The sequence below is a fragment of the Protopterus annectens genome, chromosome 7.part1 (assembly GCF_019279795.1).
Source record: "Protopterus annectens isolate FY-2018-M chromosome 7.part1, PAN1.0, whole genome shotgun sequence".
NCBI classification, from domain to species: domain Eukaryota; kingdom Metazoa; phylum Chordata; order Ceratodontiformes; family Protopteridae; genus Protopterus; species Protopterus annectens.
The window spans coordinates 451,940,035-451,953,570 of NC_056740.1; the positions used below are offsets into that span (position 1 = coordinate 451,940,035).

Below are 13,536 nucleotides of genomic sequence, written 5' to 3' on the forward strand. Positions count from 1 at the left end.
TTGACACAGAGGAACAACGGTCTGCAGAATGATTGGCAGTGGAGTTTTGCAGTGTCAAGTTGCCAGCCTGGCACCCAACCTTACACAGAAGGCTCATACATGCACACACTCACACCTAGGACCAATTTAGAGTGTCCAGTCCACCTACAGCATGTCTTTGGGATGTGAGAGGAAACCAGAGCACCCAGAGGAAACCCACGTGACCACAGGGAGGACATGCAGACTCCACACAGAAGACACCCCAGCTGAGAATAGAACCAGAGAACCTCTTGCTGTGAGGTGGTAATGCTAACCTCTGCACCACCGTGGTCACCCTGCACAGAATATTATATTCATAAAGTATCAAAACGTATTCTAAGAATGAAGTCAACACAAGAATGGAGAAATAGATTTTGCTGATAGGAATGACTACAGTTAGGGGTACAAAGAAAAGGCAAGAGAGGACTGGAATTTACAGGAGAAAACTGGCAAAGGAACCGAGGTACTGGGAGCAAATAACTAGAGAGGGAAGGTAATAGAATGGGAAGAGGATAAGAAGACATTTGGACCGTATGCTAGACACTGCCTTCCCTATTAGGGAATGATTTCCGAGTATAAGCAAAGAGAAAGGGTTAGGTGAATCCTAAATAAAAGACTTGCTCTGATAAAGTTTTTAGTTAAATGTAGAACAGACGCTGCTGTTAAAAAGGGATAATTAGTAGGGCATATAAAATATTGCACGGTAACTATAGCAATCAATCAAAGGAGGTTAAGAAAGATTGGGAAGAGAGACCGGATAAACAATTCATAAGGAAAAATTGAGGGGACATATGTATGGCTCTCAAATATGCAACAAAGTTTAGAAGATTTAAGATTTTTGCTTGGAAGTGTTTGCAGAGGTATTTTTATACCCCAAGCAAACTCCAAAGATTTTTTTTCTCAGGCAGATGGAAAATATTGGAGGTGTGATGAAGTACAAGGTAGCTGAGAACATATGCTTTGAGAGTGTAGTGAGTTGGCAGACTTTAAAAATTCCCCGCAGACGACTCTGTCTGAAATGCTGGGTGAGCAAATGGGTAGAACTAAGGAAATAATTTTTTGACCTGGTACACAAGAACCAGTTTACCAAGAATCCTGCCTTCTAACACCTCTGATTTCAATCTATTGCATTCACTGGAAATACTTTATTATTTGTCCATTACTATGTGCCTATTTTTGCTATATATTTTACCTACAATATGGTGCTTGTATATTAATGTGTATCACATTTGTTTGCAATTATGTTGTTTCTATGATATTGGTTTGTTTTAACAGTGGAGCCGTTCTCCCCAGATCTGTAATTTAACTGTATAATAGTTTTGCTTTTTGTGTTTAACTGTGGAGCTTTTCTCCCCGGGCCTCCACTGAAAATTGGTTTTCTGCCCAGTGGACTTTCCCGGTCAACAAATGCCAATAAATAAAATAAATAAATAAATCTGAATTGCCTAGACAAAGTAAGACCTTGTTCAGTTTAATTCTGGTGGCTGCCAGAAGAAACAATTACTACAAAAATGGAAATCAAAGTCTAAGCAAACTGTATTTGAAGTACTGAATATTGTAACACAGATAAAAGATCTAAAAGTGGGATCTTTGGAAAAGGGTAGGAGCAAATTACATAGAAAAAATGGAATGTTCAATTTTTGTAACTTTGGGTTTTATGATAATTGTCATTTTTATATACATAAAGAAGACTTGAGGCATGGGTGTTCATTTAAGTATTTTATTATGTACAAACACATCAGGATGGATAGCAAGAACACTGAACTTAAACGGACTCTCTATCTAACAGACTGACTAGAAACATTTCATGGTTACACTCTGGCTGCTAACTCAAAATGGCATTTACATCTCACACATGCTCATTGGATATATGGATGGGCTTACTGACTGAGAAGGTTCTTAAAGGTGTACACACATACTGATCTACAATAATTATACAAAAGAAGATATGTGATTTATAATATTTGTAACTGGGAAGATGTTAATATGGTTTGTTTTGCCAATGTCATAAGTGAAAATTCAGTAAGGGTGTTAAAAATAATTACAATACAGGTAACTAGTGTTACACATAACATTACTTTGATATATTTGCTCCAATGTTAATTTTTGGCAGCGACAGATGATTTCTGATAAAGGTGATTTATTAATTCGCTGTTTGTGTTAACAGGATGACTTGATGTCTGTACATATGAATGAACCAGGAGGATGTACGGCATTGGTCGTACTCAGTCTGCAGGGCCGACTCTACATAGCAAATGCAGGAGACAGCAGGTAAAATGTTACATTTACAAACTGGTTTGAACACCTGTTGTCTCACTGAATTGTTTACATGTTAGATGATGTAGAAACATCTTTCTCTCTGGTTACAGATCTCTTATCTGTTATGTGTTTACAAAGCACTTATTGTTTATTTATTTATTTCCAGTTTGATTACCGGGGAGGTCCACTGGGCCCCGAGGACCCGTTTTCAGTGGAGGCCCGGGGAGAAAAGCTCCAAAAATACAAATTACAAAAACATGAAAAATATAAGTGATACATTGAGGAGACTAGTTTGTACAATAGGAACATTTATTATTACAGATAGACAAATACAATTTCACTAAGGTTTTTATAAAAAGGTTATACAATTATAAAGCTATTCTTATAGAGTAATTTGAGAAAATGCATTATATATGCACATTGAGAAGAGAGTTTAAGGAGACTTTTCGCATGCATTCATTTTAAAGTGAGAATCTATTTACAATATATGCGCAAAGGGGTTCAAGGATAAATAGCTGTAGGACATTTTGAGTGCTAGGGTACACTCTAGGTAGGATATCAATGTGTTCTTAGATAGTTTTTAGGTGGGGTAGACTATAAGCACTGCCTCACCTTTTTACACTGTAGGTAGGATATAGGTGTGTTCTTGTATAGTTTTTAGGTAGGGTGAAGACAGGTGCATTTCCATTTGGTGGACAGATGTTTGAAAAGCTGAGTTTTGAAATTTTCAGAGTTTGCTATTGTTCTTAAAGAGGAAGGGAGAGAGGTCCAAGCTTGGCCGATAGTGAAAGAGAGGAGAAGTTGGCCAGCTGGACTTTTAGGTTTGTTGATAACAATCAGGTTTTGATGTTCAGATCTGAGAGTTCTGTTGGGGATGTAGGATGGAAGGATGTTAGCTAGAGCAGGACAGTTAGTTGGATGAAATATAAGTTTGTGTGCTGGGGTGAGCTGCAGATAGTTTAGGTAGTTTGGTAGTTCTAGCCAGTTTAGGTATTGAAGGGAAAGGCAATGATGGGTGGAATTTTTACTGTTGGAGGCAAATTTAGAGATTTTGTTGTAGCAGCTTTCTAGTTTGGAGGTGATAGAGGATGACAGGTTGGTTAGGAGAGGGGCTCCATATAATAATTAGGGCAAAAGGTAGGTAGTGGCCAAAGTATGCCTGGTGGAGTGAGAGAGAAAGTGATTGTTCTTATATAGCATACCTAGTTTTTGGTGGGTTTTCTTAATATTTTGTTGAATATGTGTGTCAAACTTAAGGAATTTGTCGACTGTAACACTGAGAAGTTTGGCAGAGGGAACCACTTCAATAGTGGAGTTGGAGTGACTAAGGACTTTGAATTCTTTGTCATAAGAGTAGGACTTTCAGGGAGAGGAGAGGAGAATTTTGGATTTTTTAGTGTTAAGGGAGAGGTGATTTTGGCGCATCCAGCTTTCAGTGGTTGAGAAAGCAGCTTGGGTTTTGAGGAGCAGTTCAGAGATGTTTGAGGCAGAGTAGACTAAGGTTGAAGCATCTGCGTATTGAATAATTTTGGCATCGGGGGTAGCAATGTGAAAGTTATTAATGAAAATATTAAATAGCATGGGTCCAAGGATGGATCCCTGTGGTACACCTGTTGGGGTAGGTAGGAAGGAGGAGATGGAGTTCTTCCATTTAACTGCCCAAGGATGGATCCCTGCGGTACACCAGTTGGGGTAGGTAGGAAGAGGGAGATGGAGTTTTTCCATTTAACTGCCCAAGGATGGACCCCTGTGGTACACCAGTTGGGGTAGGTAGGAAGGAGGAGATGGAGTTCTTCCATTTAACTGCCCAAGGATGGATCCCTGCGGTACACAAGGATGGATCCCTGCGGTACACCAGTTAGGGTAGGTAGGAAGGAGGAGATGGAGTTCTTCCATTTAACTGCCCAAGGATGGATCCCTGCGGTACACCAGTTAGGGTAGGTAGGAAGGGGGAGATGGAGTTTTTCCATTTAACTGCCTGAGATCTGTCTGATAAGTAGCTAGAGAACCAGGATAGAGAGTTAGGTGAGAGATGCAGGTTTGAGAGATGAAGGAGAAGGTGTTTATGGGAAATGCTATCAAAAGCTTTAGAGAGATCAAGCAAAACAGTAGAGAGCAGGTGACCTGAATCTCGGTCTTGATAGTTTCTAAGAAGGAGAGTAGAGCAGTAGTAGTGCTACGGCCAGAGCGGAAGCCATGTTGAGTTGGTGTAAGAAGATGGTTTTGGGTTAGAAAAGGCATAAGTTGGTGGTGGATGCACTTTTCTAAGATTTTAGAGATTGGTGAGAGTAGAGCGACAGGGCGAAAATTTTCATACCCTAGTGCTTTGATTTTCCAGGTTGAGCTGTATGTTATGTTGCCTTTCTTTGTAGAAGACGTATCACTATTCGTTATCATTTTGAAGTTATTCCTAGAAATCAAATTAAAAACAAATAATGATATGTTAGGAATCTTCTCACATTATGTACTTTTACTTATTCAGTTTTGTTGACTGCGTCCATAAGTTCATACGTTTATACTAGGCTAATGACCACCAGGGTATTTATAAGTATTAAAAAAGCAACAACCACAAGTTCCACCGAAAAATTTAATAAAAAGCTTAGATTATCTTCTCTCTCTGACATCTCGGCCAAAAGCCTTCAAGGAGTATAATACATGTAAAAACTGTGACCATATATATACACAAATACAACTGTTAATTAACCATTCAGCATTTAGTAATTAATTAAGCAATGCTTTCCAATTAAACTCTTCATTTAATCCATATGGAAACATTGTTTTAAATTTTAAAATATACAGCAAAACTGATTTAAATAGTAAGAAAATTAAGTGTAGCATTTAAATGTAGTTTAAATGCATTTCCCTAGATGCATAGCATAGTACAAACACTTTGTTTTCAAACTTCCATGCTTCCTATAGTCCCCATACTATGACGGCTGACTGCTTGTGTAATGTAAAACACCAAGTAGGCTGAGTTAATGACCACAAGCTCTAATTTCAACTCACTCAATTGGCCACAATTGGCTTTTTGTTTTAAGTTTGAAAAGTTATTACAGCACAGAATTAAGACGAGCAATGCTAACAATCTACTTAAGAGCTCAGACAAATAAGAATAGATACTGTTTGGGGGATATGTTTCTATTTTCAGAAGTAATCTTAACTGGTAACTATACCAAAAGGAGAAAACTTGAACAGGATACAGGGAAAATGCCCTAGTATTTGTTAACTGGGAGAAGATTGTTGGTGCAGACAGTACCTACCATGTTGGAGGAAGAATATGAGAGAGTAATGATAAATAAAGTAATGGAGCTAGATATGGAGCCAGAGACTGAGATTACTGTCATTTCTGGTGGTGGTTTGCATGATGGGTGTTATCGAAAAAAGATTACTGGAAATTAGCCTGATGACAAAGCTGTAATGTCATGTAATGTCATATAATGTCATGTAATGTTATGTAATGTCATGTAATGTTATGTAATGTCATGTAATGTCATGTAAAGTAGCAGTTGAGAAATATTTCCCACTGAAAACTATTCTGGCCATGGAGATACAAATGATATTAAGGAGTCTTGGCAGCAGAGAAGATGGTGTGCTTATTAGTTAGGATGGTGGCCTAATGGTTAAGGTGCCTGCCTTACAAGTACAAGGTGCAGGGTTTGAGTCTCCCAAGGGATAATTGAATAGACTTAAAAAGGCTTGCAAGGGCAGTTAGCTTAGTACTCATGTGAATGTGTATGGTGTGGTAGCATTTTAAATGCTCGTGGTGCTTCAGATACATGCAGGAGGGAGCAGCGGTTTGCTGATATGCTCCAGTAGAAGCTGAGAAAGACAACAATGTAATATGGGCTGCTACAGTTAGAAAAAGGCTCAGAATGAGGACTGAAGCAAAAAAAAGAAGAAGCACTGATAAGCAGGTTGGCACAAAGCAGATGAGCTGTGGATGCTGTTGGGCAATGGACATTTTGTGTGAAGTGAAATTTGAAAGGTTTCTATTTTACAAATGTTTTATTTTGGGACATGTGGACAAGAACACCAACTGTAGATCCAGAAAATGAGTAACAAACAAGCCATTAACAGATTAGTTTAGAGTCAGTAATGAAACTGAACAAGAAATACATGAAAACTTTAAAATTGTGGACCCAACAGTGTTTTTTCTTTTATTACATTATTACATCTTTGAAATTTAAGAAGGATTTTTTTTAAGTACGTTTTTTGAAGAAAAGAAAGGAGAATGGCAGGAAAAGAGGCAATGTGATAGTGATCGATATATGTCTAATTACATGAAGGGCACTAATGTGTGGGAGGTGAACGTTGTAGGTGGAAAGAAAGAATCATGTGACTGGTACGAATTCATTAGGAAGTGTAGGGGGTAAATCATGTGACTGGTATGAATTCATTAGGAGGTGTACGGGATGAATCATGTGACTAGTATGAATTCATTAGGAGTTCTATGGGTAAATCATGTGACTGGTACGAATTCATTAGGAAGTGTAGGGGTAAATCATGTGACTAGTATGAATTCATTAGGAGGTGTAGGGGTAAATCATGTGACTGGTATGAATTCATTAGGAAATGTGGGGGAAGAATCATGTGACTGGTATGAATTCATTAGGAATTCTAGGGGACGAATCATGTGACTGGTATGAATTCATTAGGAATTCTAGGGGACGAATCATGTGACTGGTATGAATTCATTTGGAGATGTAGAGGAAGAATCATGTGACTGGTATGAATTCATTAGGAGGTGTAGAGAAAGAATCATGTGACTGGTATGAATTCATTAGGAGGTGTAGGGGAAGAATCATGTGACTGGCATGAATTCCTTAGGAGGTGTAGGGAGAGAATCATGTGACTGTTATGAATTCATTAGGAAGTGTAGGGAATAAATCATGTAACTGGTATGAATTCATTAGGAGGTATAGGGGATGAATCATGTGACTGGTATGAATTAATTAGGAGGTGTAGGGGAAGAATCATGTGACTGATATGAATTCATTAGGAGGTGTTGGGGAAGAATCATGTGACTGGTATGAATTCATTAGAGGTGTAAGGAAAGAATCATGTGACTGATATGAATTCATCAGGAGGTGTAGAGGAAGAATAATGTGACTGGTATGAATTCATTAGGAGGTGTAGGGGAAGAATCATGTGACTGGTATGAATTCATTATGAGGTGTAGGGGAAGAATCATATGTCTGGTATGAATTGATTAGGAGGTGTAGGGGAACAACCATGTGACAGGTATGAATTCATTAGAAGGTGTAGGGGAAAAATCATGTGACTGGTATGACTTCATTACTAGGTGTAGGGGAAGAATCATGTGACTAGTATGAATTCATTAGGAGGTGTAGGGGAAGAATCGTGTTACTGGTATGAATTCATTAGTAGGTGTAGGGCAAGAATCCCGTGACTGGTATGAATTCATTAGTAGGTGTAGGGGAAGAACCATGTGACTGGTATGAATTCATTAGGAGGTGTAGGGGAAGAATCATGTGACTGGTATGAATTCATTAGGAGGTGTAGGGGAAGAATCACATGACTGGTATGAATTCATTAGTAGCTGTGGGGAAGAATCATGTGACTGGTATGAATTCATTGGGAGGGAATATTAACATTATACTGACCATTGGGAAGGTTTGCCAAATGAAGTAAGGGAAGCTAAGTGAGGAAGAAAAAGTAAGGATGAGGTTGTGTGGGGTAATTTTAATGCTGATTATCTCTTAAGAAATTACCACGAAGAGCAAAATGAATTATAAAGCAGAGATTGTGCAGCTCAACAGGAACAGTGTTTTTTTTCCTCTTGTTCATTGTATGTGTAATAAGGTGAAAGGTTAGGGGTTAAAGGCTAATGGAAGGCCTGGGGGATAAAGAGCTGAATATAGTTACCGGTGATAAGTTTCACACTTATATTATCAAAGGATGACTAGACTAAGGAAGGATAGCATGGATTGACTAAAGTATTATTTTCCTGTTTATGGAATAGTTGGAAGAGTCGATGGTCACAAGTCTGGTGTAACAAATGTGTTTAGTACAGGGTGTTAAACATTTCAAGTTTTGGCTATAGAAAAAAGTGTGCAGGATAAATTTTGAATGATGTTTTGTTATGAAGGAATGCTAAAAATAAAAAAAACATATATGTTTATTCATCTCAAAATGCATTTGTTTAATTAATTAAATGGAGGTGCAATAGCAGATGACAACAGGTGCTTCTCTTTTTACAGAACTTAAAGGAATGTAGTAGACAAGTTTGCAAGGACGTGTATTATATATTTTCATTTTTATCTTTTGGATACTTCTTACATTGCTTCATGTTCCTTGTATTTGTATTTGTATATTTGTATTTGTATGTGTGTGTGTGTGTGTGTGTGTGTGTGTGTGTGTGTGTGTGTGATCACATATGTATACACACACACACACACACACACACACATATATATATATATATATATGGTTCTACCTGACTTCACCGACACGCCGGAACATCGACAGCGAAATCGAGAGCCGCAGAAGAGCGAAAGTGCAGAAGACCGACGCGACGGGACCCAGAAGATCGACAGTGCAGAAGACCGACCCGACGGATGAAAGCACCGGCGCTGAGGATGCCGAAATGGGAAAAGGCTGTGTAAGTATGCGGTAGTGACGGACGTTAGGGTGCGAGTAAGGTAAGTGTGGATAGGGGTGGGTTAAGTGAGTTAGGGTTAGGGAGCGGGTCAGGTAAGTGTGCGGTAGTGAATGTGTTTGGGTTAGGGGCGGGATAAGTGAGTTAGGGTTAGGGAGCGGGTCAGGTAAGTGTCTGGTAGTGATTGTGTTTGGGTTAGGGCGGGATAAGTGAGTTAGGGTTAGGGAGCCGGGTCAGGTAAGTGCGGTAGTGATTGTGTTTGGGTTAGGGCGGGATAAGTGAGTTAGGGTTAGGAGCGGTCAGGTAAGTGTCCGGTAGTGACGGACCTTAGGGTTAGGGTTTGGGTCAGGGTTGTAGGTAGTTGTGTATGTTAGGTTTAGTGTGGGTTTGCAGGGATTTTGGTGTGCTTGTGTTGTGTATGTGGTTTTTGGATGGGGAATGTGTTTTGTTTGTTGATTGTGGTGTGTGAAGTGTATAAGGTTTCGTGTTTGTGTACCGTCGGTTATTTCGTTGTCGGGGATGTGGATTTTCGTGTTTTTGTACTGTCGGTTATGTGGTTTCGGTGATTGCGTTGTCGGTGTTGTGGTGTTTCGGTGAAGTCAGGTAGAACCATATATATATATATATGGGTCTACCTGAGATGGTCGACAAGCCATTTGATCGACTTTCATTTGGTCGGCAATTCATTTGGTCGACAGGCAGATTTGTCCCCCTCCCCAATGTTGTGCAACCCTGGAGTTGATATATATAGTTAGGGGGGGTGTGGGGGGCAAAGCCCCCCACATAAAACTGCTTGCCAACCAAATGAACTGTCGACCAAATGAAAGTCGATCATATGGCCGGTCGACCATGTGATAGGGATCCATATATATTGGAGGTTGATGAGATATATAGATATATATATATATATATATATATATATATATATATATATATATATATAAATATATATATAGTTCCCTATCAGAAGCCTGAAACACTATAAGCCTGAAAATCAAAATCCTGAAACCAAAAGCCGGAAAATTCAAAATCCCGAAAACCCAAAATCCTGAAACTCAAAATCCTGAAAACACAAATAATGTTAATATGTCACTATAAAGACACTAATATCTACCAACTGACCCTGACCCTAACCCTAACCCTAAGGTTCGTCACTATCGCACACTCACCTGACCCGCGCCCTAACCCTAACTCACTTAAACCGCCCCTAACCCCAATATTTGTCACTATTGCATACATGCCTAACCTGCGCCCTAACCCTAACTCACTTAAACCGCCCCTGACCCTAACATAAAACTAACCGCACACTTACCTGAACCCAACGCATGACCTAACACCACAGGGCTAATAATAGCAAAGCCACAATGACGTCAGCATGTCCATTTTGTGTTTTCAGGATTTTGAGTTTCAGGATTTTGGGTTTTCGGGATTTTGAATTTTCAGGCTTTTGGTTTCAGGATTTTGATTTTCAGGCTTATAGTGTTTCAGGCTTCTGATAGGGAACTATATATATATATATATATATATATATATATATATATATATATATATATATATATATATATTGGAGGTTGATGATTTTTTCAGTGGGTTACTGATATTTTATATAAGCTTGCCTGACCATGGGATCTTTTACATCCACCTGAACCTCAGCTGAGGCAGATGGGCAAGTCAGCTCCACTGGTACAGACAGATGATAATGCCCTGACTGTGACCCAGGGGACCCAAATTCATTTAATACCCTGAGTGCCTGATGGAGCCTGCATGGGAAGATGAGATGGATAAGGAGGCTTGTACAGCTCCTTCTGTTTGGGGCAGGGAGAGTGCTAGGAATGATGCTCTAGTCTATATGTGGGCTAGTCTTGGCAGTTGTGACAGAGACTGGGGCTCAGAACAGAGGCTAGAATATGCTTTGAGGTATGTTTGGGCTAGTGTCTGGGTGCAGGGTGATGACACTCTTATGTGCTTCTGAAAAGGCACAGGTGTTCAAGGGAAATGCTAGTGTGTGGGGAGCATGGGCAGCACTATGGGTACAGTACCCTGCATGGGCAGCATTGTGGGTACAGTGCCCTGCATGGGCAGCACTGTGGGTACAGTACCTTGCATGGACAGCACCATGAAGACATTACCCTGCATGGGCAGCACTATTGGTACAGTATCCTGCATGGGCAGCACTGTGGGTACAGTACCCTGCATGGGCAGCACTATGGGTACAGTACCCTGCATGGGCAGCACCATGAAGACATTACCCTGCATGGGCATCACTATGGGTACAGTACCCTGCATGGGCAGCACTGTGGGTACAGTACCCTGCATGGGCAGCACCATGAAGACATTACCCTGCATGGGCAGCACTATGGGTACAGTACCCTGCATAGGCAGCACTGTGGGTACAGTACCCTGCATAGGCAGCACCATGAAGACATTACCTTACATGGGCAGGACTATGGGTACAACACCCTAGTATGTAAGCATGTATGGGGCATCCAGTCCTCTCCCTCAATTGCCTTTTACTTTGCCAGTTCTGTGGACAGCAGGAAAGGTAAACTGGGCCCTCTGGAGGGATACCATGCCACTACAGCGACAGGTGAAACTAATCAATACAGAAAACCTAGGGAATGCCACACTGCTAGAGCAATAGGTGAATCTAATCAGTACAAAACACCTGAAGCTGAAAAAACCTGAGGCAGATGGGTACTCACCTAATACTGCATTTTAGTGTCAGCACTAGAGAATAAATCTAGGTAGGTGATGTGGGCAGAAACAACCCACAACCTTCTGATCTTCCCAGCATCAAAGACCATCATGAGACAGGTTAGTTTTACCCTACTGATGATGTGTTGTTACAACAGTAATCCTGCTCAGTACGAGAGGATAGCCAGCTGCAAAGTCAGTGAGAAGCACCACTCGTCACTGGATTTGAGTGCAGATGGAAAGGGGCCACCTCTCTCCAGCAGTGTACTGCACATTCACGTGCTAAATCATTCATAGATGATTCTAGTAAATATTCTATCAGATGAGACATTGGCACTACAACCAAGCTTAGCACAACTCAGATTAATGACTGTTGCATCATGGGTTGTAGCCGATAGTCTGGCAGTTATGATTCTGAGGGCCTAGACATGGATGGTGACCTCCTTGTAAAAGGTATACCTTAGGTGACACATCACTGGTTATGGTTACTCCTGTTTAGCATGTTTATTTGTCCTGGTTATAATCATGTGACTAAAATGAATATTCGCACAGCTGTTAGTACCATGAGAAGTAACAGCACTGCACAGCATAAACTATATGTAAAGGCATCTGCAGCACACAAACCCAACAGTATAAATATAAGGTGAACAGCTAAATGCAGGTGCAAAATTATTTTGTAGCATGAAACCATAGAACAAGGAAGATATGGTTTCAAGCCACTATAGGCTGATAGTGGCATTCAAATTCATCTGCAGGGTCTGTTGTCGATTCTTTGTTCACCTATATCATTGTTAGTAACTTAACGCCTGATTGCCAGTATTTTTTCTTAGCTTTCTGATATTCACTTCGATTGTGGCAAGGAGTATGGTGAGCAGGCAGGTTTGAGCCACAGCACTGAAGTAGGCCAGTTGCAGGAAGAGCTAATGCATCTCAGTGGCAGATTCCTAAGTTTGTACTGCAACTGAGGCTGCCTATCTTGTCATTGTCCTCAGCAGGCGTCATATGAGGCCGCATGTCATGTCTGGTCATAGTGATAATGCCATAGAGCATAGCTCTCAACTTGCAGCCACTGAAAACAGGTACAAGGCCCCTGAAAGCAAGGACATATAGCCCAAAACCAGGACATCTAATTAGCATAGTATAGGAATGTCAAATAGCACATAATTCTTTCCACTTACAACAAGAATGTGGGATACTAATCAGAAACACGTTTAAAAAACACATTATCAAAGAGAGAGTGTAAAATCTGTAGACTTTAATGAACTTTATTGCAAAATTCTACCACACGGTTATTTATTTTTGCTTTGAAAAAGGGAGATGTCAGATGTGTGTCCTCCTTCATTAAATTATTGGTGTCTCTACCACCAGTATGTTGGCAACATAGTGTGGTTTTCCATGTATTAGACAGCTTCACAAATACACAAGAATGATCCAGAAAATTGTGTGAAGAGGTAACTCAATCTTAAAAATACAGACATACCTCCAAAAATAGGTACAATATGTGTAGGGTTAAATCAGGCCTGAAAATAGAAACATTCCTCTAAAATAGGGACAGCTGAGAGGTCTGCTATACACATGTGAAAATTTTCTTCCACCCATACCGCTCAACCTATTAGAACAAGAAATCTGGACAAAGCCATAAATAATGGGGGGACAAAGGCCCAAAAATAGGGGCACTTTTTTAATTATTGCTCTTACAGACTTGGAAAGATGATAGAATAACGTGTTTTGCATTAGCATTAATTTTCTGAAGGGTATGAAGTCTGAAACTCAAATGTCTGCCATTAATTTTCTGACTTTAAATCTCAATGTTTTGCCAATGATTTTCCAGAAAACCATAAATTTATGAGAAACAGACCAAAATATGAGGCAAAAATCAATCTGTGCAGTTGAGAAGTATGCTTTCCACCCAAAGATATTTGTTCCTACATTACATCACATACAAG

At 39.9% G+C, this 13,536-nt stretch overlaps 1 protein-coding gene across 1 annotated transcript in view; it reads left to right on the forward strand.

Annotated features, from left to right (window-relative positions):
- PPM1M (protein phosphatase, Mg2+/Mn2+ dependent 1M) overlaps positions 1-13,536 on the forward strand; it is a 484,662-nt gene that overhangs the window by 101,036 nt on the left and 370,090 nt on the right. Inside the window, exon 5 of the mRNA XM_044078507.1 lies at positions 2,186-2,289. Coding sequence (XP_043934442.1) covers positions 2,186-2,289 — 104 coding nt within the window. The remainder of the gene's footprint in view (positions 1-2,185; positions 2,290-13,536) is intronic.